The following is a 24,473-nucleotide window of genomic DNA, read 5'->3' on the forward strand; positions in this document are numbered from 1 at the left end:
TTGACCGACAAGAAAAAAAGATTGTAAAAGAAATGAGTATTGAACAAGGTAACCTTGTGAAGACTTTGGAAAGAAGATGAAGGTGGTGGCTTGAAGATAACGCAGAGTTTTCTAGCCGGTTAGCGCCTAAATACACAACGTAAACCTAGAAGACATGCCAGAGTCAATCCAGAGTTAATTAAGTCTGCAAATGAAAAGATATTCATACACAAGGTTTAGTGTTTAGTGATTTACATGAGAAATTGGTGTTGTTGATGAGTGAAGTAGTAATGTAAGAAGAGCAAGAACAATAATTTTTTCCATTGATGTTATACGGCCCGAGAAAAGATCTAGCTTGACACATTGCTGCTACCAATCACTCAGATTGAGATACTTATAACTAATTCACTCTCAAGCTTAGTTATACTAATCATTTATAATCGATCATTGTGACAGACTCAACAAGGCATAGGCTCACGAACCACATCATTCTCACTTTTAGGTCTAAACTTGTTAATAGCTAGATGCCTAGATTGTTTAATACCACTAAGAGTAGACATGCTTTGAAAGATGTTTNAGAAAACCACGCTGATTCCTCTCTCCGCCGCGTGAAACGCCCCAATATCTGCGCTCGACTCGAAAAACGGAGATAACGGCGGAGATGAGCCGAAAGACGCGGAGATCACGTGAACACCGTCGTGGATCGCATCGTCGAAAGCTGCCAAGATATCAGCCTCCGTGCAAACCCCTTCCAAATCCTTCCCCCAGCACGTTTTGAACACTGCAAGCCTCGCCAATGGAGCTCCGCCGCGAGCGGTGCCGCGTCCAAGATCGGAGAAGCCGGAGACGTTGCGAACAACGGATCCGACGGCGGTGGAAGCCGTGTGTGTGCCGTGACCGAGGTAATCACGCGGCGATCTGTATTCCGGATCTCGCCTGAAGTCAATCGGTCCGTACGTCTCTTCGAATCCTCTGAGGTAAAACCGAGCGCCGATCAATTTGCGATTGCAATGTACGGTTGGATCGAAGTCTTCTCCTCCCACGCATCTTCCGTTCCATGACGAAGGTATAGGTTTCGCATTCGGCGGTTCCCTAAAATTCTCCGATTCCGGCCAAATCCCTAAATCGAAAGTAACAAAAATCTCAACGAAATACTAACATTGAGAGCTTTGGAACAAGGAAGAGTCAGGGAGAAACAAAATACCAGTATCAAATATTCCGACGACGATGTCGGAGCCATAAGCGAGCTGCGGCGGAGGAGTGCGACGGGCATTGTAGACGGTGAGACCTAAGAAATCCCAGCTCCTTGTTGTGTGTAATTTCAAGCTTTTGCTTTTGAAGAACGTTATGACCTGGTCCAATTCTATACCAAATTTGGTTATCTTAACCGTGTCTTCATTCTAATTTTATTACCGGTCTAAGTGTAACTGAACAAAATGGAATTGGGAAATTTGGAATAATACTGGTTCCGCTAAACCAAAACCAAACCGATTTCTTTAATAGTGGGAATAATTTTGCCGCTATATAATATAAAGATGGAAGTATTACTTGCTAAAGAAGCAGCTTGTGTTGGGTTGAGTTTTGCGGAGAAGCCTGAGAAGCCATAGTTGTAACTGTACAACATCGATCGTTCCGCATCTTCTTTGCTACAATAACATCTCCAAAGATTTGTGGACGAGATCATTGACCGACAAGAAAAAAAGATTGTAAAAGAAATGAGTATTGAACAAGGTAACCTTGTGAAGACTTTGGAAAGAAGATGAAGGTGGTGGCTTGAAGATAACGCAGAGTTTTCTAGCCGGTTAGCGCCTAAATACACAACGTAAACCTAGAAGACATGCCAGAGTCAATCCAGAGTTAATTAAGTCTGCAAATGAAAAGATATTCATACACAAGGTTTAGTGTTTAGTGATTTACATGAGAAATTGGTGTTGTTGATGAGTGAAGTAGTAATGTAAGAAGAGCAAGAACAATAATTTTTTCCATTGATGTTATACGGCCCGAGAAAAGATCTAGCTTGACACATTGCTGCTACCAATCACTCAGATTGAGATACTTATAACTAATTCACTCTCAAGCTTAGTTATACTAATCATTTATAATCGATCATTGTGACAGACTCAACAAGGCATAGGCTCACGAACCACATCATTCTCACTTTTAGGTCTAAACTTGTTAATAGCTAGATGCCTAGATTGTTTAATACCACTAAGAGTAGACATGCTTTGAAAGATGTTTCCATTTTGTTATGTACTATATAGCTTATCTTTTATCATTATAGCTATCACAAATGGTTAGGGATCAATATAGAGCTAAATAAGCTATAAGTAGTTTAAGAAGAGTTTGCAATTGATAAAAGAGTGGTAGTTTGCAATTGATAAGCAACCTGTAGAGAACAACTCAATGGATTAATTAAGGTGAAACCTACAGAGACAGTAGCTTACGAGTCCCATCATTCTACTATCACCAGAAGTTAACATTCCTACAAAATTTTGTTCCAAATTAACTAAGCTTTCATATATTAACAAATCCTTGCGATATACAGCTTTATTCTTACCATATGACCTCTACAACGTTTCTACCTATACGGTATAAGATCTCTGGTAAGTTCATTGCTTCTAATAATTTGCAATTATTCTGATTCTTAGGGATATTAAAACCAAACGTGGTATAGAATCACTGACTTTTATTCAACCACTAAATCAACAGGCTTCATTTTGATTTTCTAGCTTTTTAAATTAATTAAACACTAAAAAAATGGATTAGGCCACTATTCGATTAATGATGATGTTGGGAACATAGAAGTCAACGTGGCAAGATCAGGAAGGGTGAAGAAAGATCTTGGAAAAAAACCCCAACCTTTGTGTATCGTAGCACAAACACAGACAAATCTGACGAAAATCACGGAAACATCATCCAGTTACAGTTTTGTCGGAATAAAAAGTATACGAACATGGTGTTCAACGGCCAGACAGTTGTGTCTGTAGCCCATTTGTCGGCGGAGATTTGGCAGCGATTACGGCGGATCCCACCGTCTGACCGCATAAGCAGCAGCGAGATGCTTGAGCTAGTCTGCTTCTTCCCGCTCCAGCAATTGGGTCGATACGCTTTATGTTTCTTGACTTTTCTCTGTCTTCCTCATCCAGGTTTGCTCTATCCTGAACCCGACGATGACGATGGGAATCACGCTTTTGTTAATGGCTCCTCTTCATCTTCCATCGCTAGACATCAGCATCACTTTCATCTACACTTTGAGTAATCAAAACCAAACTTGATCATCTTCTCTTCTTTGTAAAGTTTTCGTTTTCTCTTTTTCTTTTTTTTGCAGTTACTCTGTTTTCTCTCTGTGTTTGATGTATATACTATGTAGTTTTGCGGTGTGGTAATATTGTCTAGATTTGGGTTCGTTTTAAGTCTAGTCCTTGATTATTAATTATAGACCATAAATATGGGTTTAATCTGCACTTGAAATATCGTCGAATCGGTTTTACCTCGAAATGTTAAGACTTGAAGCTGCATCCGATTTGTTTTGTGATGTTCATATCTTCTGTGGGGAAATTGATGAGAGACCAAGAGAGTGTGTGGGTTTATCATCCGGCTTGAGAGTAGACAACTCTGGTTTTGGATCTTTACGACTCTGTGTCTGATGTAATTAGCTCTAAAGATCAAGAACGGTGTTTGTTCATAAACCAGCTTTATTGGGTGTCTAGGTTTGGTGAGTTTTTTGGTTTTCTTGGCTTCCAAGAAAGAAGCTTGGTAGTACTAGTGTAAATCGGATACTTCATGGTTCTTAATTGTTTTCATCTCCTACGGTATCAGTCAGAGTCTTGTATATATATATATATATATATATATGTTTTTAATCTTGTATATATAATATAGGCAATAACATCAGCCTGTACCTACTAATTAATCCGCTAATGAGAGAAATGTAGTGGAAGTTTACGTAAAATTATAAGAATAACCATACTTGTCAAAAAATTTATGTAAAATTACAAAATCCTAAATACACTTTATTCCTCTTAATAGATCTTTAATAATTTGAAGACTCACATTTTTAGGTTATTTGTGTGTATCGAATTTTGAGCAATAATTGGGGGAGAAAGCGATTGAGCCAATTACATACCAGGTGAGAGAGAGCACATGGAACCATCAATCAAATTACATATTCTTTGCCTATAAAGAAACAACCAACCAACCAGCTCATTGCTTCTCTTATCTATACTCTATTCACTGTCACAGAAAAAAACAAAACCGTTTCCTATTTCTTCCACTTTAATTTTTCTAAAGAATTAAAAAATACTACCTTTTGAACTGTATAATCTTTACACCAACATATTAATATCCATATCTTCAAGTATCACAGCTTAATTCGGCTGCAGTACTATTCTTTCCAACTGTTTATTTTTCTTTCTTTTTTCAACTAAAGAGATCTCAGTTGGCTTTACAGAGGTTCATGTGACAATAAAGTGTTTTGCTTTACCAAATACAAAGAATTCGCAAACTGAATAATTGTGTTGGTGTTAATAAAACTGTAAAGTGATAATTACAGAGTTGGCATTACATGCATCCATGTGTATATATAACCCACAATTCATAACATATCATAACACACCACAAAACAGTACTAAACATAAAATCTCTTCGTGCTTTCTAAAGTAAAGAATTAGTTAAATAGAAACCAATGGAGGCAATGAAGATGAGACTCTTTGTGGCGGTTTTGGTGGCGACGATGGCTTTGTCAGCCATGCAACAGGTTGCCGCGGTGGAGGCTCCTGCCCCGAGTCCTACTTCGGACGCTTCCTTGTCCATCCCTGCTTTCTTCGCCTCTGTTGCCACTTTGGCCTTTGGGTTTCTCTTCTAAACATATTTGTTTTGTCTTTTTAATTTTATGAAAATCATATTCTTGATTTTTTTTTTTTCGCTTATGTAATGTTCTAAGATTTTCCACATCCAAATATCAATAAAATTATTTCTATCACTTCTTTTTGTTTAATTGCAGTGCAGCTTTGACAAAATCGTTTTAGGAAAAAAAATTGGAGTTTGACAAATCGTAAGTTGTTGTTCGTGGTATATTATTATTTTCTATAGTTTTGGTGATTAAATAAGAGATTAAACTAGTTCAAATCTTAATCTCAAAGCATTATAGTGGGGGTGTGGGACAACAAACAAGCAGACAACTTGTAAGCTTTATAATCATGACATCTTCTAAGAAAAGTATAATATGTACCAAAAGGAAATTGTAACTTGAAGGTGTTGATTTCTATTATCAATCTTGATCATAATTACAATTACTTTCATCGTTTTGTTTTTCATGATTTCATCTCTAAATGTATTGAATAAGTGTAGAGGAAGGGTTGTAATTGACAAAATAATTTTTTATGGGGTTATAATAAAGAAAAACATGTGTGTGAGCAAATAACGTAAAAAAAGTGATTGTAATAGGCTACTTTTAAGGCCCACTTGAATAATTACGGCCTCGTCCGTCAAATGAGGGTCGCCCGCTCGTGAACCACTAGCGCCGGAGTAACAACGCCGTAGCCGTTATTACTCTTAACGGCGTCAATACGTTAAATATATACATCCGACAGGCAGCAACAATGAAACGACGCCGTAGTAACTAGTTCTGTCTTAAGGGCGTCATTACGAGGCATCGGGAATTTAACGACGTCGTATTTTCGTATCGCGACGCCGTCATCAATTCATCATTTGTATGGTTTTTAGCGAGAATCATCAGTTTCCCGATTGCCGAGTTAAACGGAGATGAGAGGGCTTTACCATTTCAAGAGATTCTCATTTTTTCGATCTCTCTTATCCTTCGCTATTGCCACTTCTCCCGGAGCACTAACGACCAGCAGGTCACTGTATTCTTTGAGCCGGTCGTTGTCATCAGCCCCGTACGCCGCCGGTGGATGCTGCCGAGAAACGCCTCTGCTTCATTCCCCGTGGTCTGCTCTGCAACGCCGCGGTGTTAAGGTTAACGCGATTCAGGTAAAGTTTGATTGCGGAGATTAAAAAGTTTCTGCTCATTTTGATTAGCGAATTATATTGCATTTCTTCATTTTTGTTCTTCGAGAAGTGTTGTATTTTAGATAAATTGAACTGTTTTCGAGTTGAATCAAAGTTAATACGAGTAAAGCTTTCCTGTGAATTTGATTTGCGCCGACCATGTTGCTAGCTCACTCTGATGTCTTTTGGGTTTTTAATTTCAGCTAAGGGCAGGGAATGTAATTGAACGAACAGGTTTGTTTTTGAAAGTTTTCTCCTTTTGATTATACATCTGATCGTTTTTGGATGGGTATATGATGATTTAACTCGATTTGATGGAACGTGGCCACCTTCAGGACGTACTTTTCGGGTTAGTAATTTCTACATTTGTTTTATATCCTCAGTGTTTTTTTAGTTCTAAGCATTGAGAAACAGTAGTTATCCGTTTTTGATGTTGTAGGTTGTAGAAGCAGAGCATAAACAACAAGGTAGAGGAGGAGCTTCCATTCAGGTATGAAACTCTTCACGAGTTATCATATTCTCTGTGAGAGCACCAACTTAGGACATGTCAATCTGATTTAATGATTAGGCACGTGGGTTAGGATTTGATTCGTGCTGAGCATGACCATATTTGTTTAACAAGTGTCATCTTCTGTTATAAGTTTGTAGTACTTTACTTGTTTTATGCAATCAGCAGTCCAATGATTTGATCTTATTTTCTGTTAATATTCGGTCTCTTAGCCTCAACATTTGCGTCTCTCTTCTTTGTGGGAAATAGGTTGAGCTTCGTGATGTTGACAGTGGGAATAAGCTTAACTTGCGCTTTGGATCTGAGGAGTCGGTTGAGAGTATGTTGCTTATTCCATAGCATTTCTAGCTTAGTGTAAATTATTCCTTTACCTAAAATTTGTTCCTTTTGGGTTTTCTAACTATTTTGTTATTAGCATTGTAGGATAGGTCAGTTATTTTACTGTGATATTGATTGATTATATCATTTACTGCAGAGGTCAGTTACTTTACTGTGATATTGATTGATTATATCATTTACTGCAGAGGTTTTTGTTGAGGAGAAATCTTTCACGTGTTTATATACAGAGGGTGATACTGCATATCTGATCGAGTGAGTCCATTTTGTGTGTAGTTTCCTTACCTATTTTATATCAACTTAAACATTCTGTTGGACCTTGAGTTGCTAAAGATTATTTCTTGAACTATGTATAACAAACAGGCCTAATACGTTTGAGCAAGTTGAAGTGCCATTGGACATATTTGGCAAAGCTGCTGTATATTTAAAAGGTTGGTAGCACGGTTACGTCATTCATAGTGCATGTTGCTTTTTGAATCCTTTGTTGATGGTTTTCTAAACAACAATCTAAATAATCTGAGTGCAAAGCAGCCATTGTTTGATGATGAAACCCAGTTATGTTGTTTTTGCTGAATGATTTGTGCTTGTGCTAAAAATAATAACCTATCTGCTGTGTATCTCTTTGTCCTTTCATTCCTCGTGATTGCAGAGGAAATGAAAGTTCAGTTGCAGCTGTATGATGGAAGAGCTTTATCTGCATCTATCCCTAAGCATATCACATGCACAGTGGTAGAAACACAACTTCCCATGAAAGGCCTAACATCAGCTCCTCGGTATGTCCTTATAAAAAGATCAGGAATTCGATTTCTCTATAACATATTGTTGATTCGCAGATGTACCATTTTTGTTTCTTCAACACCATGAATCAATCTTGACAAAAACGTCTTGTTTCTTAATATGCAGGTATAAGAGAGCTCTCCTGGATAATGGTTCCACTATACAGGTAAGTTGCAGCTATTAGTATTATTATTAGTTGATCTTCAAACTTCATGCGATCAGGAGCTAGTCTGGTTCATATAAGTACCAAAGTAACTCTCGGTTCCACCTTGAATTCCACAGGTACCATCTTATCTGGAGGCAGGTGAAAAGATTGTAATAAACACTGAAGATGACTCTTTTGTTAAAAGGTACCATTATTAAGTCAACTCTTTAAGTCAATTAGACCGTTCATTATTGTTGTTATAGGCTTTTCTCACGATAGTCCTTTTCTTGCTTTCTCTTAATACAGGGACAACAAATGAAACTCTTTAAGTAGACGTTTAATACAACTCCTACGGAGGATAAAATTAGGGGTTTTAGTATTTATGAATCTATTATCATTATTCCTGTTCTCATAATCTCGGAGCTTTGAGATGTCGATTGTCACAAGTTCTTCTATATGAAGAAGAAGACTTATCACTTATCAAGTTATCAGTGTGTACAAATATTTCAGAATTATAATAAAGGTTAGTTTTTAGATTGCATACTAGGCATACTGTTAAAAAAACTAAGAAAAAGGAAGCCCTTTTATTCCCTCCGTGTATCCGTCCAACTATCTCCGCCGTTCCCTTTTGTTGAGGTGGAAAAATTCTCAGTGATGGCTTTCAGACTATCACTTGAAGCGAACTTACGGAATTGTTGCTTAAGTTTTGCTTACATGAGATTAAGCTTTGCTCTGATGGTGCAAATGAATTTGTTAAGTTACTAGGACTGGTGGCGATTTGTTGCGTCTTTATATCCAGAACTCAACAAACTTTGCTGAGCTTCTAGAGGCATGTAAGCTTCGACATGGGGGGAAAAAGACTATCCAAAATAGTTTTGCGTATCCAGACGATTTTTGAGTCATGCAAAGGGTAAATGTGATTCAACTGATATTTGGAGGAGCTATTGACCGGTTTGATAGGTTACTTATTGAAGTGCCAAGATCTTTTTGCTGATACTATCTGATATGCTTGGAGAAAACGCCAGGGGATGATGTTGGTTCGTGAAAGTTTTGACATTTCCAGTGTATTTGAATGGGGAAGAGGTTTAGCCATTGTACTTGTATCACACCAAATGCAATCTTTGACACAAGTACACAACCATAGGAAGAAAGAATGAATATAGGATACTGATCAACCTTTTTTATTTGGGTCTATACTACTGGGCCTATTATATTTTCGGCCCAACACCAAATGTTTCCTGAATACTAATAAAAAGGATAAAGTAAATAAATAAAATAAAAAATAAAAAAGGAAAAAAAAGGTTTGGAGATTAAAAAGAGTGAAGAGAAGAGAGAGCAATGGCAATAAGTCTAACCCTTTTTCCGGTTACAGCAACGCCACCGCCGTCTTCTCTCTTCTCCTTCAATCGTTATTCTCGTTCCCATCATCATCACTTCTCTTATTTCTCTTCGTCTTCTCAGACTGGTAAAATAATTTCTCCTGAGCTCTTATCTCCCGATTTTGTCTCTCGTTATCTCTACTTGTGGTTATCTGTTACATTCTCCATTTGCTTCTTACTTTTTTTTTAGGTCATATGTTTAACTTTTCTATTGCAATTTTTGTTTGAAGATTATAATTTTTGTTATTAGCATCTTGTAATTGTTGTGCTGCTAATAGTTTTTTTTTTTTTTTAATATCGAAAATGCTGAAGATGGTAAGTGTTCGTTTATATATCAACATGTGTAGAGTGCTGTTGATGGAACTCGAATTGAAGAGTGTAGCAATTTATAATCAAAGTTTCATTGTTCTCTTTCTATTGTTGCATGTACTGATTTCGCTATTGTGGTTTTGTAACCTAGACAGGGAAATTGAGAGCAACGGCTTGGAGATTTGCTTTCGCAACCAGAGCTAAGTCCTTGGCAACCATGGCAGCTGTAGTAAGTCACCATTTGTTTTTTTTTTGCTTTAATCCAAAAGAGAAAGTTTAACAGAATGAAGAACTTTCCCTGTTTTTCGTGACTAATTTTGTTGAGTGCTGCTGATGACAGAATGAAGAATGTACGGGGAATCTAAAACGCCAACTCGCAAAGCTATTTGATGTGTCTCTCAAATTAACAGTTCCTGGTGAACCTAGTGTTGAACCTTTGGTTGCTGCCTCCGCTCCTGGAAAATTTGAAGATTACCAATGGTCCTCTCTCTCTCTCTTTCATTTAATTCATTGAAATTATAGTTTCAATTAAGCTCTTTTCTGTTTGCTGAATTATATATATATATTTTTTATCAAAATTGTTGTCTGCAGCAACAATGCAATGGGTCTATGGTCCATAATTAAAGGAAAGGGTACTCAGTTCAAGGGTCCTCCAGCTGTTGGACAGGTTGGTTTGGTCTTTAGAAATTCGTTGCTTTTTATATGTCCTGAAGCAGATACGTTTAACTCTTATTCTGTTTCCTTTTTCACATAGGCCCTTGTTAAGAGTCTCCCTACTTCTGAGATGGTGGAATCATGCTCTGTAGCTGGACCTGGATTTATTAATGTTGTACTATCACCTAAGTGGATGGCTAAGGTGCTTATGCTGTATTTGTATAGTCATTTCTAGTGCTCATAGTAATATATGTTTATTTTAATTGTTTTCTAATTTACCCGCAGAGTATTGAAAATATGCTTATCGATGGAGTTGACACATGGGCACCTTCTCTTCCGGTTAAGAGAGCTGTAGTTGATTTTTCCTCTCCCAACATTGCGAAAGAAATGCATGTTGGTCACCTGAGATCAACCATCATCGGTGACACGATAGCTCGCATGCTCGAGTTCTCGAAGGTTGAAGTTCTACGCAGAAACCATGTTGGTGACTGGGGAACACAGGTAACTACTTTTCTGCTCTTCACATGATTTTTTAACCTCGAATTTTATTATTGTTGGCTTCCAATGTGTACCAAAAAATAAAAGCTGATTTTATTCTGCAGTTTGGCATGCTAATTGAGTACCTCTTTGAGAAATTTCCTGATACAGATAGTGTGACCGAGACAGCAATTGGAGATCTTCAGGTCAGCTGCTTTACATCATCTGGCCTCTTAAGCTTTAATGTTTTTATTATGGTCTCACAACCTTTACAGATTCTATTATGTAGCAATATTGAAATATCAGATGTCGTTTGATAGGTGTTCTACAAGGCATCAAAGCACAAATTTGATCTGGATGAGGAATTTAAGGAAAAAGCACAACAGGCTGTGGTTCGTCTACAGGTAAACAGCAATTCTCCCAACCTAAATCATTGGTCATTTTTCTTGCGCAGAGTCTCAATTTGCAGCTGCCTTTGGTTGCAAGATCTAAATTACCCACTTGTCTATCTTTTTTTGTTTCTTCGGTGCAGGGTGGAGATCCTTTATACCGTAAGGCTTGGGCTAAGATATGTGACATCAGCCGAACTGAGTTTGCCATGGTTTATCAACGCCTTCGAGTTGAGCTTGAAGAAAAGGTAAAGATATAGCTGGACCTATACTATACTATTTGAGATAAAATGGAAACAGAGATACATTGGTGGGTAATGAAACATACATCGATTCGTTCATGACAGGGAGAAAGCTTTTACAACCCTTATATTTCTAAAGTAATTGAAGAATTGAATACCAAGGGGTTGGTTGAAGAAAGCGAAGGTGCTCGTGTGATTTTCCTCGAAGGCTTTAACATCCCACTCATGGTTGTTAAGAGTGATGGTGGTTTTAACTATGCCTCTACAGATCTGACTGCTCTTTGGTGAGTTGTCTTTAATTGTTCCATGAAATCTGACTTTAGTAGCAATCTTTTGCAAATATGTACATCCATATATTATGACTTTCCGTGTTTGTATTTACTGGAGTGTGTGGCTTGATCTGAACTTGCATGTTGTTGAATGAATTGTCTGCTGGTGCTAAATTCTACTTGGCTCAGGTACCGGCTCAATGAAGAGAAAGCTGAGTGGATTATATATGTGACCGATGTTGGCCAGCAGCAGCACTTTAATATGTTCTTCAAAGTAGGTTTGATGAATGCTTTTTTTTTGACGTCTTGTGAAATGTTATCCCTTCATCGAAACTGTCAGTCGTAACTGTGGTTTTCATATTACTCTGAATCAGGCTGCCAGAAAAGCAGGTTGGCTTCCAGAAAATGATGAAACTTACCCTAGAGTTAACCATGTTGGTTTTGGTCTCGTCCTTGGGGAAGATGGCAAGCGATTTAGAACTCGGGCAACAGATGTAGTCCGCCTAGTTGATTTGCTAGATGAGGCTAAGACTCGCAGTAAAATTGCCCTTGTTGAGCACGGTACCTACTTTGTGTCAGCACTCTCTACGTTTTGAATTGTTATATCATTCACGTAGTCAGTTATTATTTGGTATATCCATCCCTTATATGTTGTTTCTCTGTTTAGGTAAGGACAAAGAATGGACACCCGAGGAACTGGACCAAACAGCTGAGGCAATTGGCTATGGTGCGGTGAAGTAAGTATCATCTCTATACTACTGCTGATGATAGTAAATTCAGGCAGTATCTTCTGGCTTTCGGTGAATTTTTGTAATTAAAACTGCACAAATATGATGAGTGTTCTGTCAGGTGTTTCGACAGTTGCATATTTTTATTTTCATGCTACAAGCTAACTTGGGGTTTTGTTTATTTTTTTTTCAAGGTACGCTGACCTGAAGAACAACAGATTGACAAATTATACTTTCAGCTTCGATCAAATGCTTAATGACAAGGTACTGGAATTTGCCACCTAGTTTACGTATTTGCATAGCAGTCACCTGCACATGCTTATTGATCATACGTCGTGAGCAGGGAAATACAGCCGTTTACCTTCTTTACGCCCATGCTCGGATCTGTTCAATCATCAGAAAGTCTGGCAAAGATATAGATGAGCTGAAAAAGGTATGTTTAGCCGCACGAACATAAATCACTTAATTTTATTCTTTGCTCGACTTGGCTGCACCTGAACCATTGTCACTATTAGTGCTACATTAAAATCTAAAGCTTAAACAATTTCCAGAAGTGTTACAACTGTTAACGCCATGCCAGTGCTATAGTTTGTGCTATCTTTCACATCATCGTAATTAATGGATCGGCGTACACCTACGTAGACCATTATTAGTTCCTACCCTACGCAGTACGATGAAGAGTTATTCTTATGTTTCAATATATGCTTCATTGCAGACAGGAAATCTAGCATTGGATCATCCAGATGAGCGAGCACTGGGGCTTCATTTGCTTCGATTTGCTGAGGTAACACATGCTCATTAGATACTACTTTCATATTTGACTTCCTTATCTTGGTAACGTGATGAACAATTGCATAACACATGTGTGAACGATCTGCAGACCGTTGAGGAAGCTTGCACCAACTTGTTACCGAGCGTACTGTGCGAGTACCTCTACTATTTATCTGACTACTACACCAGATTCTACTCCAATTGTCAGGTGTGCATTCCCCAACATTCCATGTTTTTTTATTTGATATGTTGATATTGGACTGTAGCTGCATAATCAATCAACCACCAGTCGATGGTCTCACTTAAAACATGAACTTTTACAGGTAAATGGTTCACCAGAGGAGACGAGCCGTCTATTACTTTGTGAAGCAACGGCTATAGTCATGCGGAAATGCTTCCACCTTCTTGGAATCACCCCTGTTTACAAGATTTGATGCATCACATCACAATTAAACTACTCAAAAGATGAAAGGTTTTAATCCATTTTGACAATTTTCTGCACAATTAGTGAAAAGGCGTTTTTAGCCCAAAAGTTCTCACATTTCTCATTTAGCTTGGGCAACTTGTATACAAATGAAATACAATGTTAAACTGAACCCAGAAAGTTTGTTTTTGTCATGTCATTGAACTGATTTTGGTGAATTATGAAATGGTTTTAAAAGTTAAATCTTGAATTGGAATGGCTTGAGGATGTTCTTGTGGCTTTCATGGAGACTGTGGCCTTTGGTCCATAGAAATAACCCCTTTTGCAGCTTGAATTCATTCTTGATCCTCTCTTCTTCACGAGATCCTGTAGACTTGTGACATTTGCTAGAGATGTGAATGACTCAGATTTGCCTTCATAATACTTTGAAAGTCATCCTTTCTTGACGTGTCTGTGAAAAAAAAAAAACACGATAAGAATACAAATTGTTAATATTTTCCGTGTCAATCAAAGTGAAGAAGCACATGGAGATGATTCTCTCGATATATTATTATTACTTATGGATGGTATTTCAAATTCGAAACATAAACAGAAGCTGAAACAATTTGAGGACGAGATTGAAGAGAGCCATTACATACATGATAGGGAGCTGAGAGATGAGGTCAGATAGATCGTCAAAAGCCCCATTTGAAGAAGAAGCATCCTCTGTTAAATCAAATGAACACATGGATATAGAGGATGAGGATCCTGAAACTCCAACAACACCACCTTCTTCTTCTGTTGTCGAAATCATCATACCATCGTAAACATTCATTATTTTTTCTTTTTCTTTTGTCAATTTATGTCTGGTTTCTGATCTGCTCTTTCAGTGTAAACCAAAACGAAAAACAAGAGAAAAGTTTTCTTGAACAATAAGAACAGAACAGAGAGTTCTTGACGAGATGTTTGTGTTCTGTTTTAGTTTTTTTTTTTCATTTTTGATTAAGGTGTGTTCTGACTGTTGTTATATATATATATAGATAGCTATAGAGAGGGGATTACATAATTGTTTGTAGATAAGAGAAGAGATACGGTTTATAGTAAGAGAAATAAAAGGATAACGAACGAACGATAATGTATAGGTGTACTACTTACGTGCAAGCTGTGACCTATGGATAACGCTTTTACTCTGATTTGTTCTATCAAATTTATTAATTCCTTTATAGTTATACCTTAATTATTTCTCTGGCTTCACATAAATAACATAACGTTCACTCTTTCATCTTGATCATCATCATGGTTTTGTTGTGTTTCCTAATTTTCAAATATAAAAAAAAAACGGATCGGTTAATGTAATCACCACCAACACAAAAATATCAAACCGAGATTAAAACGACGAAAAATCAAACCGGACCGCATTATAGTCATCATGACTTTGACCTTTGACTTGACAACCAAGTCACAAAAAAAGAAAAATCAATTTAAGGGTAACGAAAAAATACTAAAAAACAATAAAAAAATAAAAAAATGTAAATAGTCTTTTCTAGAAAAAGTATCATCGACCTTTCTCTCCAAGTACTCGACTAGTCGTAGTTGTAGTCGTCGTCGTAAGTACTGTCAAAATAATAAGATCCCAATAGCGAAGAAGAGTATAAACTCACTCGTCTACGTATTAGTTATTACTATATTCTTATTTTCGTTAACGGCGCCACATGTTTGATGGAATAATCAAATCTCTCCAGTGATTACCAAAACCACCATTTCCGTACACCCCTTTAATGTCCGGTTTCTCTCTATCTGGGTTTTGTGATTTGTTTAACCGATTCTAATGGTCAAGAATTCTCTAATCCTATAAAAAAGGGTCGTCTTCTCTTTGATCTACGGATTTGATTCCATCTTTCTAACTTTTTCATTTTCTAATCAAAGTTTCTGTCTTTCAAAATTTCGTCGTAGTCGATTTGTCTCGTTGACGACTTCAAAGTCTCCCATACGAGAACCCAAAAAAAAAAAAATCCCATTTTTATTAAAGTATTAGACTTTTTTTCCCCTGAAGATTGTTGTTTCGTGAGTCGTAATGAGTACTGTGGAGAGCAGCAAACCGAAGATCATTGAAGGTTCTTGTGGTTATGTTCTACAAGACGTTCCTCATCTCTCTGATTACCTTCCTGGTCTTCCTGTATGTTTTTACTTCTCCCATCTCTTGATTTTGAGCTTTACGGTTCCAAAAGGTTGAAACTTTGATTTAGATATATTGATGGGGTTTTTGTGCATGTCTCTGTGCATCAATTTCAGCTGCTAACTGTTTAGTTTTTATTTGGAATTTGAGATAGATCAAATTCTGTAATATGGTTTTAGTCATTTATCATGTTTATTTAAAATCAAGTGATGGTTAAGTTTGATTTAACAGAAAGTTTCTTTTGGGTTTTATATTATTGCAGACTTATCCTAACCCATTGCAAGACAATCCAGCATACTCTGTGGTGAAGTAAGTCCTTTTCACCGATGTTTAGCTGACTATGATTCCTATGGTGATTGAATCATTAGCTTCCCAGTTATTAAATGTGTTTTCGTTTTTTGGAAATTTTCAGGCAATACTTTGTTGATGCTGATGACAGTGTTCCTCAAAAGGTATATACATATATCTGGTTTGAAGCTTTCTATAATATCCATGGCTCCCTGAGAGTTTAGAATTCATGTTTCTCTTATTGGCTCTTCTCCTTGTTGTTTTAGATCGTTGTTCATAAGGATGGACCAAGGGGAATTCATTTTAGACGAGCCGGGCCACGTCAAAAGGTTTTTCCTTTTGTCAAATTGCTTCATTGTCATTAGTCGTCCATCTAAATAAGATCCTGTTATTGACTAAGTTCACTTGCAGGTGTACTTCGAATCTGATGAAGTGCATGCTTGCATAGTTACCTGTGGGGGTCTTTGCCCCGGCCTTAATACCGTGATCAGAGAAATAGTGAGCAGTCTATCGTACATGTATGGAGTGAAGAGGATACTGGGAATAGATGTAAGCTTTTGTGATTGTAATCTCTTGCATACCTAAACAAATACGGTCTTTTGTTTGTTTCATTTTCTCATCCGTCTTTTTTCAGGGAGGATATAGAGGCTTTTATGCTAAGAATACTGTCTCCTTGGACTCTAAAGTTGTAAATGATATCCATAAGCGCGGAGGGACTATCCTTGGTACCTCACGAGGTGGTCACGATACCACAAAGATAGTTGACAGCATTCAAGATCGAGGAATCAATCAGGTTTCCATAACAACTACCTATTTTAAAGTGTCTCTTTTTAAAAGTATATAAAAACTCGTTGTTTATGTAGTCTTTTTCATCATTCAGGTTTACATTATAGGAGGAGATGGAACACAGCGAGGAGCATCAGTTATATTTGAGGTAAATTCCATTGTCACCGTTCAAATCTGTAAAATCTCAGAATTCGCTGATCTTTTGATGGTACCTATGCAGGAAATAAGACGACGTGGACTGAAAGTTGCAGTTATTGGAATCCCAAAGACAATCGATAATGACATACCTGTATGTAGTCCTCTCTCTGTTTCATCTCTAGAAAAAAAAGCTGTATTTTCTATATGAATATATTGAGAAATTTACCTTTATTCTGTGCAGGTGATAGACAAATCTTTTGGGTTTGACACAGCGGTAGAAGAGGCTCAACGAGCTATTAACGCAGCACATGTGGAAGCCGAGAGTATAGAGAATGGTATTGGCGTTGTCAAGCTTATGGGTCGCTACAGCGGTGAGTAATCTACTCTTCTGCTTCATCTTTGTTTGCCTTATCAAGCTCTCTTATTATATTATTTCACAAGTGCATGAACTGCTTTAACAGGGTTCATAGCGATGTACGCTACTCTAGCAAGCAGAGATGTGGATTGTTGTTTGATTCCGGAGTCACCATTTTACCTAGAAGGAGAAGGCGGATTGTTTGATTACATAGAGAAACGGCTCAAGGAGAGCGGTCACATGGTGATTGTGATTGCAGAAGGTGCAGGACAAGATCTAATGTCTAAGAGCATGGAATCTATGACACTCAAGGATGCATCTGGTAATAAACTTCTAAAAGATGTTGGTCTTTGGCTGTCACAGAGCATCAAGGTAAACCACAAATTACAGAGAAAGCCACAAACATTATTTGATATTAAAATCAGACTAAACTTATCATGTGTTAAATTTCGTTTATCTTATACGTAGGATCATTTTAATAAGAAGATGGTGATGAACCTCAAGTACATTGGTACAATTCTTATCCCTTCCACTCTCTCCACCATGAGTTTCTTGTTCCCTAATCTTAGCGCATTTGTCTCATCTTACTTTCAGATCCAACATACATGATTCGAGCTGTTCCTAGCAATGCGTCAGACAATGTTTATTGTACACTTCTGGCTCAGAGTGCAGTGCACGGTGCAATGGCTGGATACACTGGCTATATTAGTGGTCTAGTGAACGGAAGACAAACCTACATTCCCTTCTATGTGAGTTATAAATCCGCTTTAAATTTGATGGGTCCAAGTGGTTAAACTAATGAATCGTTAAACCACCATGATCATCATGTTGTCGTTCATCACCATCACTATACCATTGTTGTCATGGCATCATCATCATCATCATGTCGATTGGTTGTGATGTTGCAGAGAATAACAGAGACCCAGAACCATGTGGTGATCACAGACAGGATGTGGGCGAGGCTACTCTCTTCGACGAACCAGCCAAGCTTCTTGTGCCCAAAAGATGTCTCTGATAACAAAGAGAAACTGATGTCGGCTCTTCTGGACGATGGCAACTGCAATGGCACGGTTGATGTTCCTCCAGTCACCAAAGAGATCACAAAGTGACACTGAACTGAACATACAAGAACTACAACATATGCTTTTGTTTGGCGTTTTCAAATGATGTCCCATGTCTTAGGAAGAGTAAAATAAATTGAGGATTTTACCCTTTTAGTTTTGTTGGATGCTTCATATCGTAAATAAATTTTAAACCTCCTCTGCCATGAAAACTAGCCATGTATGGTTCCTGTACTGTAACGGTCTCTCTTTCAAAGTTATAAAACCGGTATTTTAAAAAAAGAATAACTAGAAAAAAAAAATATATTGTAAATAAATAAATATAAATATTTGTTCCATTCATCCTATTTTGCATATACCTATGTAAATTTGTGTATGAGCTATAAAAGTAATCACACTTATATGTGCTATTATTCACTCCACTAGATAAATGATCACTGTTAGTAAACTTTTGTTTATTTTATAGTTTAAGATAAATTGTACATTTTACAGTTTATTTTACAACAGTGATTAAGCATGGATTTACTCTAGTGTACACTTTCGATTATATATAAATTTTGTTATTTAAGATCTTATATTATTAAAGCATATACACATTAACATAAGAGCATATAATATTAATACAATTACCATAGATTCACATTAACTGGACGATGTGTAAATATTTATAAATGAATTAATCAAACCACAAATCCTCCATGCATGGGAATTTTTTTTCACCATCTCAAATTCTCCGGAAAATACTGTAAAACAAAAAACAGAAGAAAGGATCATAAGTGCAAAGTTCATAAACAGATATGTGTATATATATTTATATACTATTTATTCTATTCTCATATTAATATTTTTTTGTACAAAACATGAATATAATACTTACTTTCTTGATAAGAGACATGTAGTAAGGCTTAACCTTCTCCACATCAATGTGCACTTTGCTCTTACTGTATAATTCGTACTTGCTGTAATAACAATAATTAATATTAGGAGAAAGAATCAAATCACTTGATAATATGTTTAATCATCAAAAAAACTTATAATTACTTGAAAACGTGTAGCCACTTGAGGTTCTCCGTGTCTTCCTCGTTCATGAGATGGGTGTATTCTCCAGCCGTATGCAATGCTGCAATTAGTTAATAAATTAATTCAAATAAAGCTTTACTCTTATTTATAAATTTAAATATTAATAAAATCATATTTTTGTTGAAGTGCTTACGATAAAAGGAATGGTATCGTATGATAAACTGTCCTGCGGATGGCAATGTACTTCCGTTTTCTTTAGCCACCTGCGAAAATATTAGTGTAAAAATTATAAAATCACTTTTTCCTTTACACTCATCAACATTGATCAAAATTTCTAAAAAAAAACATTTTTCTATACAATAGAAAGTAAAATAATCACATAATTACCAGGTACATGTAGTCGTCATGTCCCCATGACATCATGACATTGTTCAGTCCACATCCTTGAGAGTAAATCCCATTTTTAGTGTTGTAGGCTTTGTTGTGAAAATCTTGGTTTTTCATAAAGTACTGTGCAAAGAGAAATGGTTTAAGTCAGCTAATTCGTTTTGAGTACAAATTTTTTTTTTACAAAATTCCAAAGTTTTGCAGGTTATGAGAATGTATTGATTATTTACCATGTGGTGTACGTTAGATTCATCAAATGCACACCCAACAGGGAATGTGTCACCTGCAAATTTTTTGCGAGAGAAAAATAACAATAATTAGTTTCACATATAAAATTATAAACTGTAATGTCAATATATTAATCACAAAATCTTAAAGTGAATTACCAACAACAGCCCATTGAGGAAGTCCTCCGAATTGTGGAAGAGTAATAACCTTCCCAAGATCTGAAAATTTCATAAATCCACATATAAGTTTCCATAATCTGATCCGATTCCGATCTGCATTCTAGTTTTCTACATAGCATATTCATTTTTTTATTTTATTTTATTTTTAGTGTCATAATGCAAAAAAAGATCTTGACAAAAGACCAGATTAATTCATTAATAGGAAAGACTATATATTGGTAAAACAACAAAATTACCATGGATAAGAGCGGTTAGATGAAGCCAATCCTCATTAGGGTAATCCTTGCGGATGGCTTCGGCAGATTGAAGCAAGTGCTGAATCTGAGGCTCGTCAAGATCTGGATCACTCTCGTCCACGACCTCGTTGAGAAGCTCACAGCATTCCCAAATGCTCATCACCTTCTTATCTAATTTACCATATTCCGCCCTCATCTTTGTCACCTGAAAAATACACAATAGATTATAACACATGCACATATTCTATACGTGGATCACATCAGTTTTGATTAGATGACTAAGTAAACTCATAAACCCGAATGAGTTTTTTAAGAATCTTACAAAGTCGACAGTTTGGTTAATATGTTGTAATCTATAAAACTCTTGGACGCTCTTCTGCCTCTCACTCTCAGCATCGTAGTCCCTGCGACCAAAATACCAACGTAAGCGTTATTGATCAAGTCAAGGTCTATATGATCCGGCCAACAAAAAAAAAAAAAGAAGAGAAAACTCGATATAATTAAATTTAAATATTACTACTAGGATATAAAGAATTAAAGATACGTAGAAGAAAAAGAAACCTGAATTGACGGCCAAATGCATTCATGTCAGGTGCCAAAAAGGCTTCGTCGTCTTTGGTGGCCATGTTTGGTATCAAAACTCCTCCGTCCAATTTCAACTCTCCGGTCTTGTCCTCACTCTTCTTCTGGAATGCAGAAACCTTCTCTACTTTGAAACAAAACAAAAAAAAACTTGTCACAATTTAGAAATCAAGATACAAAAAAGATTCATAATTATTTTTTCATAATGGTTTTCCTAGAAAATCGTTGATTTAGCTGGAAAATAATATCTTGATAATCACGTTTTTTTTTTGTTAAATCCAAGATACTGTAATCCCATAGTTTTTATTGAGAATATTGTGGGAATAAATTCTTACCAAAAATCGGGTTCTCAACAGAGATTGTCATCTTCTAAGAACGGATTTTTTTTAAAAGAGAAGAAACGAAAAAGAAAGAGAATACTGGTTAATTACGATGATTTAGGATTTAATTGAGATAGGAAATGAAATAACTCGTTTTGCTTTTTAGATTATATATATACTTCTGCGATGATGACGTTACGGTATTTATATTTGGAGAAAATATAAGTCTTTGTTGACGAATTATGTATATTTTTTTTTCAAAAACAACTGCTTTTATATTTATCCAAAACCAGAAACGACTTTCTTGTTTTTTGTTTTTTAGTATTTTCGAATTTAAGTTTAGGATAAAGGAAACTAATGTCAGTCATGATTTGATTTTTTTGGTGTAAATTTTTTGCTATTTTTGACCTATTAGATAAGATTTGGTCATTTCTATTCTTGTTTATATTTGATCGAATTTTCGTTTTGATTTGGAACTTTCCACTAAATAAACGTTTAACTAGAATTTTGTTTTAGAAAAAAAAAAACAGATTTTCTAATTTACATGCAAAAAGGGGAAAAAATGCTAAAAAATTACAACAATGAGTTGTCCTTAAAAAGTGTATAACAATAACAATTAACAATGAGTTGTCCCTCAAAAAGTAGGGAAAAGGTGTTAATTACTTTATTGTAGCTTTGTTGTACAAGTCAAAATGTTCTTAAAATATATATTGGTTTTTGACTCAGCATTGTGTGGCCTATATACTTTATATGTTATCTGAATCATATCGATTTGCTTTTCCACACATGCATGACAAAATATCTTGTTACAATCTTCCACATGTGACAAAAACAGATTTTTCCACACATTCAATGTTACAATATATAATACATATCAACTATTTACTTTTTAAGCAAAAATATCTCATGTAATAAATATTGTAATTTGTTAAACTAAAATAAGCAAAATTTAAGCAAAATTTAGGTAAAATATAAGCAAAATATAAGCAGAAACTATTATAGAGAAATTACAAATATTTACTTTTTCTGTATCATCATCAGCTTGATGCTCATAACTCAATTACTGTATAAATTATTTGTTTCCGGAAAAATTATCTGTTCACATGATGCTTCCAAAGAGGTGAATCTATTAAGTTTTCGTCTTAATTATTAAGTTTTTGTCTTAATATCAGGACTCTTACATATTAAATAGTTCTTTGATTTCAAAATTAGAGTTAATTAAAGCAAATTTGAATGAATTTAGCAATGTTGAATAGTATCTTAAAAGTCAAAGCGTCCTTAAAATAAAGCTGGGATTACACATGACCTATAATTACTTATATGTTATCTCATGCATACAAAACAAACAAATAAGCATAATTTCATTAGCGTGTGGTATATAGTCGAGAACCATTTGTTCATCGTACATTTCTTCTTAATGATCGGTCTTCTATTACACTCTTTCACCTTCTCTAGCTAAATTTCCTTAGCGATCCTCTCTCTCTCACTCTAGTCTCTAGTTGTTGCAATTTATATTTTATAACTTCTCTCAACATGTGGTATCTTTTATAGGAGAGAAGAAAAGAAAAGGATGCAATATAAATGTTTTTCAAATATATATGTACATAAAGAAAAGGATGCAACATAATGTGTTTGAATGAAACATACATATATAATCAATCCAAAGTGTCCCTCTTCTCTATGGCTTGGCTAAAATAGGAATAGCTTAGTCATCATTTTATTTTTGATTGAAAATTATGTGAAGCGATGTGGACATGCATAAAACAATGTTTAGTGATTCATCGAGCTATGTAATTTGTTTAACCTGACTGTTGCATGCATCGTGTTTTGATCGCTATCAATGTTTATTTGTAGTCCTTGTTGTAAAAATCAGTGTGTTTTCCATATAATACTGCCCAGAAAAGAAAGACAGAGTGTACGTATAATTTTAGACTTATGTACATATATACTCGTGATTTTGTCCCCAAAAAAAAAGAAGTACATATATACTCGTGATTTGGTATAATTTTTATTAAAAAATCATAAATTCTACTAACAATATTTACCTCGTGGTGTACGTTAGATTCATAAAACGCACACCCAACAGGGAACATGTCACCTGCAAATTTTTTGCGAGAGAAAAAATAAACAAGTAGTTTCACTCATACACATATAATTCACATCACTAATTAAAATGTTAATGAAAATATATTATATTTAATGACAAAATGTAACTTTAGTTACCAACAACAGCCCATTGAGGAAGTCCACCGAACTGTGGAAGAGTCATAACCTTCCCAAGATCTGAAAATTCCAATAACTTATTTAATGTGTGATTAATTCTGATACACAACAAGGTGTACTCTATAATCTAATTCATCAATCGGGAATCAAACCGAAACCATCACAGAAAAATGGATAAGAAAGCGTCAAAAGTGAATTATTGTACATGACATGACATGACTATATAGAGAAGATAGAAAATAACCAATTAAACTTCATCAAAAGGCTATTTTGTTGTTATAAACCAAAGAAGATCCGATTCCGATATCTAAATAAAAATCTAGCTAACCTTGATACAGATCATATACCCATATTATTCCGATAAATAAATAAATAAAGGAGTACTATTAGTATAATAACAAATTAATTTACCATGGATAAGAGCGGTTAGATGAAGCCAATCCTCATTAGGGTAATCCTTGCGGATGGCTTCGGCAGATTGAAGCAAGTGCTGAATCTGAGGCTCATCAAGATCTGGATCGCTCTCGTCCACGACCTCGTAATTAAGAAGCTCACAGCATTCCCAAATGCTCATCACCTTCTTATCTAATTTACCATATTCAGCCCTCATCTTTGTCACCTGAAAAATAACACAATAGATTATAACACATGCACATATTCTATACGTGGATCACATAAGTTTTGATTAGATGACTGCGTAAACACGTAAACCCTAATGAGGTTTTTAAGAATCTTACAAAGTCGACAGTTTGGTTAATGTGTTGTAATCTATAAAACTCTTCGACGCCCTTCTGCCTCTCACTCTCTGCAGCATCGTACGTAGTCCCTGCGACCAAATTAACAATTTTCACGTTATTGATCAAGTCAATTAGTCTAAGATCCAGCCAACCAAAAAACAAAAGAAAACGATTTTAATTAATATAAATAATTATAGATTTAACCAAAACAAACAAAATTTCATTAGCGTGTGGTGCATAAAGTCGAGGCAAAATGATTTTTCGACAGTCAGAGACTAGCTAAGTAGATTATTGTGTAAAGAGAAAAGTCGAGAATCCTTACTTAGATTACCATTTCACCTTCTTTTTACACCATCTCTACTTAGCGAATCTCTCTGTCTTC

The 24,473-nt window shown here is 35.8% G+C and overlaps 8 protein-coding genes and 1 pseudogene across 14 annotated transcripts; 5 read left to right on the plus strand and 4 right to left on the minus strand.

Moving 5' to 3' along the window:
* LOC104720109 (subtilisin-like protease SBT3.18) lies at positions 438–1,603 on the minus strand. Its single transcript, XM_010438074.1, has 3 exons — positions 1,528–1,603; positions 1,184–1,342; positions 438–1,099 (listed from the first exon to the last, which is right to left on the minus strand). The coding sequence occupies exons 1-3, from the start codon at positions 1,601–1,603 to the stop codon at positions 438–440; spliced, it is 897 nt and encodes a 298-aa protein (XP_010436376.1).
* LOC104717615 lies at positions 2,773–3,794 on the plus strand. Its single transcript, XM_010435216.2, has one exon. The coding sequence runs from the start codon at positions 2,933–2,935 to the stop codon at positions 3,236–3,238; it is 306 nt and encodes a 101-aa protein (XP_010433518.1). The 5' UTR covers positions 2,773–2,932; the 3' UTR covers positions 3,239–3,794.
* On the plus strand, positions 4,418–4,975 carry LOC109126774 (arabinogalactan peptide 13). Its single transcript, XM_019230557.1, has one exon. The coding sequence runs from the start codon at positions 4,664–4,666 to the stop codon at positions 4,841–4,843; it is 180 nt and encodes a 59-aa protein (XP_019086102.1). The 5' UTR covers positions 4,418–4,663; the 3' UTR covers positions 4,844–4,975.
* LOC104717616 (elongation factor P) lies at positions 5,464–8,295 on the plus strand. 2 transcript variants are annotated; one of them, XM_010435218.2, is made up of 11 exons: positions 5,470–5,970; positions 6,192–6,222; positions 6,324–6,337; positions 6,428–6,478; positions 6,746–6,815; positions 7,021–7,087; positions 7,196–7,263; positions 7,482–7,605; positions 7,736–7,775; positions 7,892–7,959; positions 8,061–8,295. In XM_010435218.2, exons 1-11 carry the CDS (start codon positions 5,743–5,745, stop codon positions 8,071–8,073), a joined length of 774 nt encoding a protein of 257 aa, XP_010433520.1. In that variant the 5' UTR covers positions 5,470–5,742; the 3' UTR covers positions 8,074–8,295. The 2 variants fall into 2 exon arrangements, with proteins under 2 accessions (XP_010433521.1, XP_010433520.1); XM_010435219.2 differs by lacking the exon at positions 8,061–8,295 and having other exon boundaries at positions 5,464–5,970; positions 7,839–7,928.
* On the plus strand, positions 9,053–13,639 carry LOC104717618 (arginine--tRNA ligase, chloroplastic/mitochondrial). 2 transcript variants are annotated; one of them, XM_010435220.2, is made up of 18 exons: positions 9,053–9,219; positions 9,598–9,671; positions 9,783–9,922; positions 10,034–10,109; positions 10,197–10,298; positions 10,382–10,597; positions 10,699–10,779; positions 10,894–10,977; positions 11,106–11,210; positions 11,310–11,488; positions 11,663–11,747; positions 11,848–12,034; positions 12,141–12,210; positions 12,396–12,465; positions 12,545–12,634; positions 12,917–12,985; positions 13,082–13,180; positions 13,296–13,639. In XM_010435220.2, exons 1-18 carry the CDS (start codon positions 9,093–9,095, stop codon positions 13,404–13,406), a joined length of 1,965 nt encoding a protein of 654 aa, XP_010433522.1. In that variant the 5' UTR covers positions 9,053–9,092; the 3' UTR covers positions 13,407–13,639. The 2 variants fall into 2 exon arrangements, with proteins under 2 accessions (XP_010433522.1, XP_010433523.1); XM_010435221.2 differs by having other exon boundaries at positions 9,101–9,219; positions 9,594–9,671.
* On the minus strand, positions 13,593–14,468 carry LOC104717617 (annotated as a pseudogene).
* Positions 15,006–18,461, plus strand: LOC104717619 (ATP-dependent 6-phosphofructokinase 3). Its single transcript, XM_010435222.2, has 13 exons — positions 15,006–15,551; positions 15,814–15,860; positions 15,964–16,003; positions 16,106–16,168; positions 16,251–16,388; positions 16,474–16,632; positions 16,720–16,773; positions 16,846–16,914; positions 17,005–17,134; positions 17,225–17,490; positions 17,587–17,629; positions 17,713–17,867; positions 18,027–18,461. The coding sequence occupies exons 1-13, from the start codon at positions 15,450–15,452 to the stop codon at positions 18,225–18,227; spliced, it is 1,467 nt and encodes a 488-aa protein (XP_010433524.1). The 5' UTR covers positions 15,006–15,449; the 3' UTR covers positions 18,228–18,461.
* LOC104717620 (inositol oxygenase 4) lies at positions 18,618–24,473 on the minus strand. Of its 5 annotated transcripts, XM_010435227.1 has the most exons (15): positions 24,414–24,473; positions 24,092–24,180; positions 23,766–23,973; positions 23,355–23,414; positions 23,177–23,229; positions 20,791–20,935; positions 20,552–20,633; positions 20,230–20,434; positions 19,973–20,032; positions 19,817–19,869; positions 19,587–19,709; positions 19,393–19,462; positions 19,221–19,299; positions 19,057–19,138; positions 18,618–18,922 (listed from the first exon to the last, which is right to left on the minus strand). In XM_010435227.1, the coding sequence occupies exons 6-15, from the start codon at positions 20,853–20,855 to the stop codon at positions 18,896–18,898; spliced, it is 846 nt and encodes a 281-aa protein (XP_010433529.1). In that variant the 5' UTR covers positions 20,856–20,935; positions 23,177–23,229; positions 23,355–23,414; positions 23,766–23,973; positions 24,092–24,180; positions 24,414–24,473; the 3' UTR covers positions 18,618–18,895. The 5 variants fall into 5 exon arrangements, with proteins under 5 accessions (XP_010433529.1, XP_010433528.1, XP_019086932.1 ...); XM_010435226.2 differs by lacking the exons at positions 24,092–24,180; positions 24,414–24,473 and adding an exon at positions 21,147–23,022 and having other exon boundaries at positions 20,791–20,938; positions 23,766–23,797; XM_019231387.1 differs by lacking the exons at positions 24,092–24,180; positions 24,414–24,473 and having other exon boundaries at positions 20,791–20,938; positions 23,766–23,797.
* LOC109126809 (inositol oxygenase 4-like) lies at positions 23,347–24,315 on the minus strand. The gene is made up of 4 exons (XM_019230676.1): positions 24,306–24,315; positions 24,092–24,180; positions 23,766–23,973; positions 23,347–23,414 (listed from the first exon to the last, which is right to left on the minus strand). The coding sequence occupies exons 1-4, from the start codon at positions 24,313–24,315 to the stop codon at positions 23,347–23,349; spliced, it is 375 nt and encodes a 124-aa protein (XP_019086221.1).

The sequence above is a fragment of the Camelina sativa genome, chromosome 10, assembly GCF_000633955.1.
Source record: "Camelina sativa cultivar DH55 chromosome 10, Cs, whole genome shotgun sequence".
NCBI classification, from domain to species: domain Eukaryota; kingdom Viridiplantae; phylum Streptophyta; class Magnoliopsida; order Brassicales; family Brassicaceae; genus Camelina; species Camelina sativa.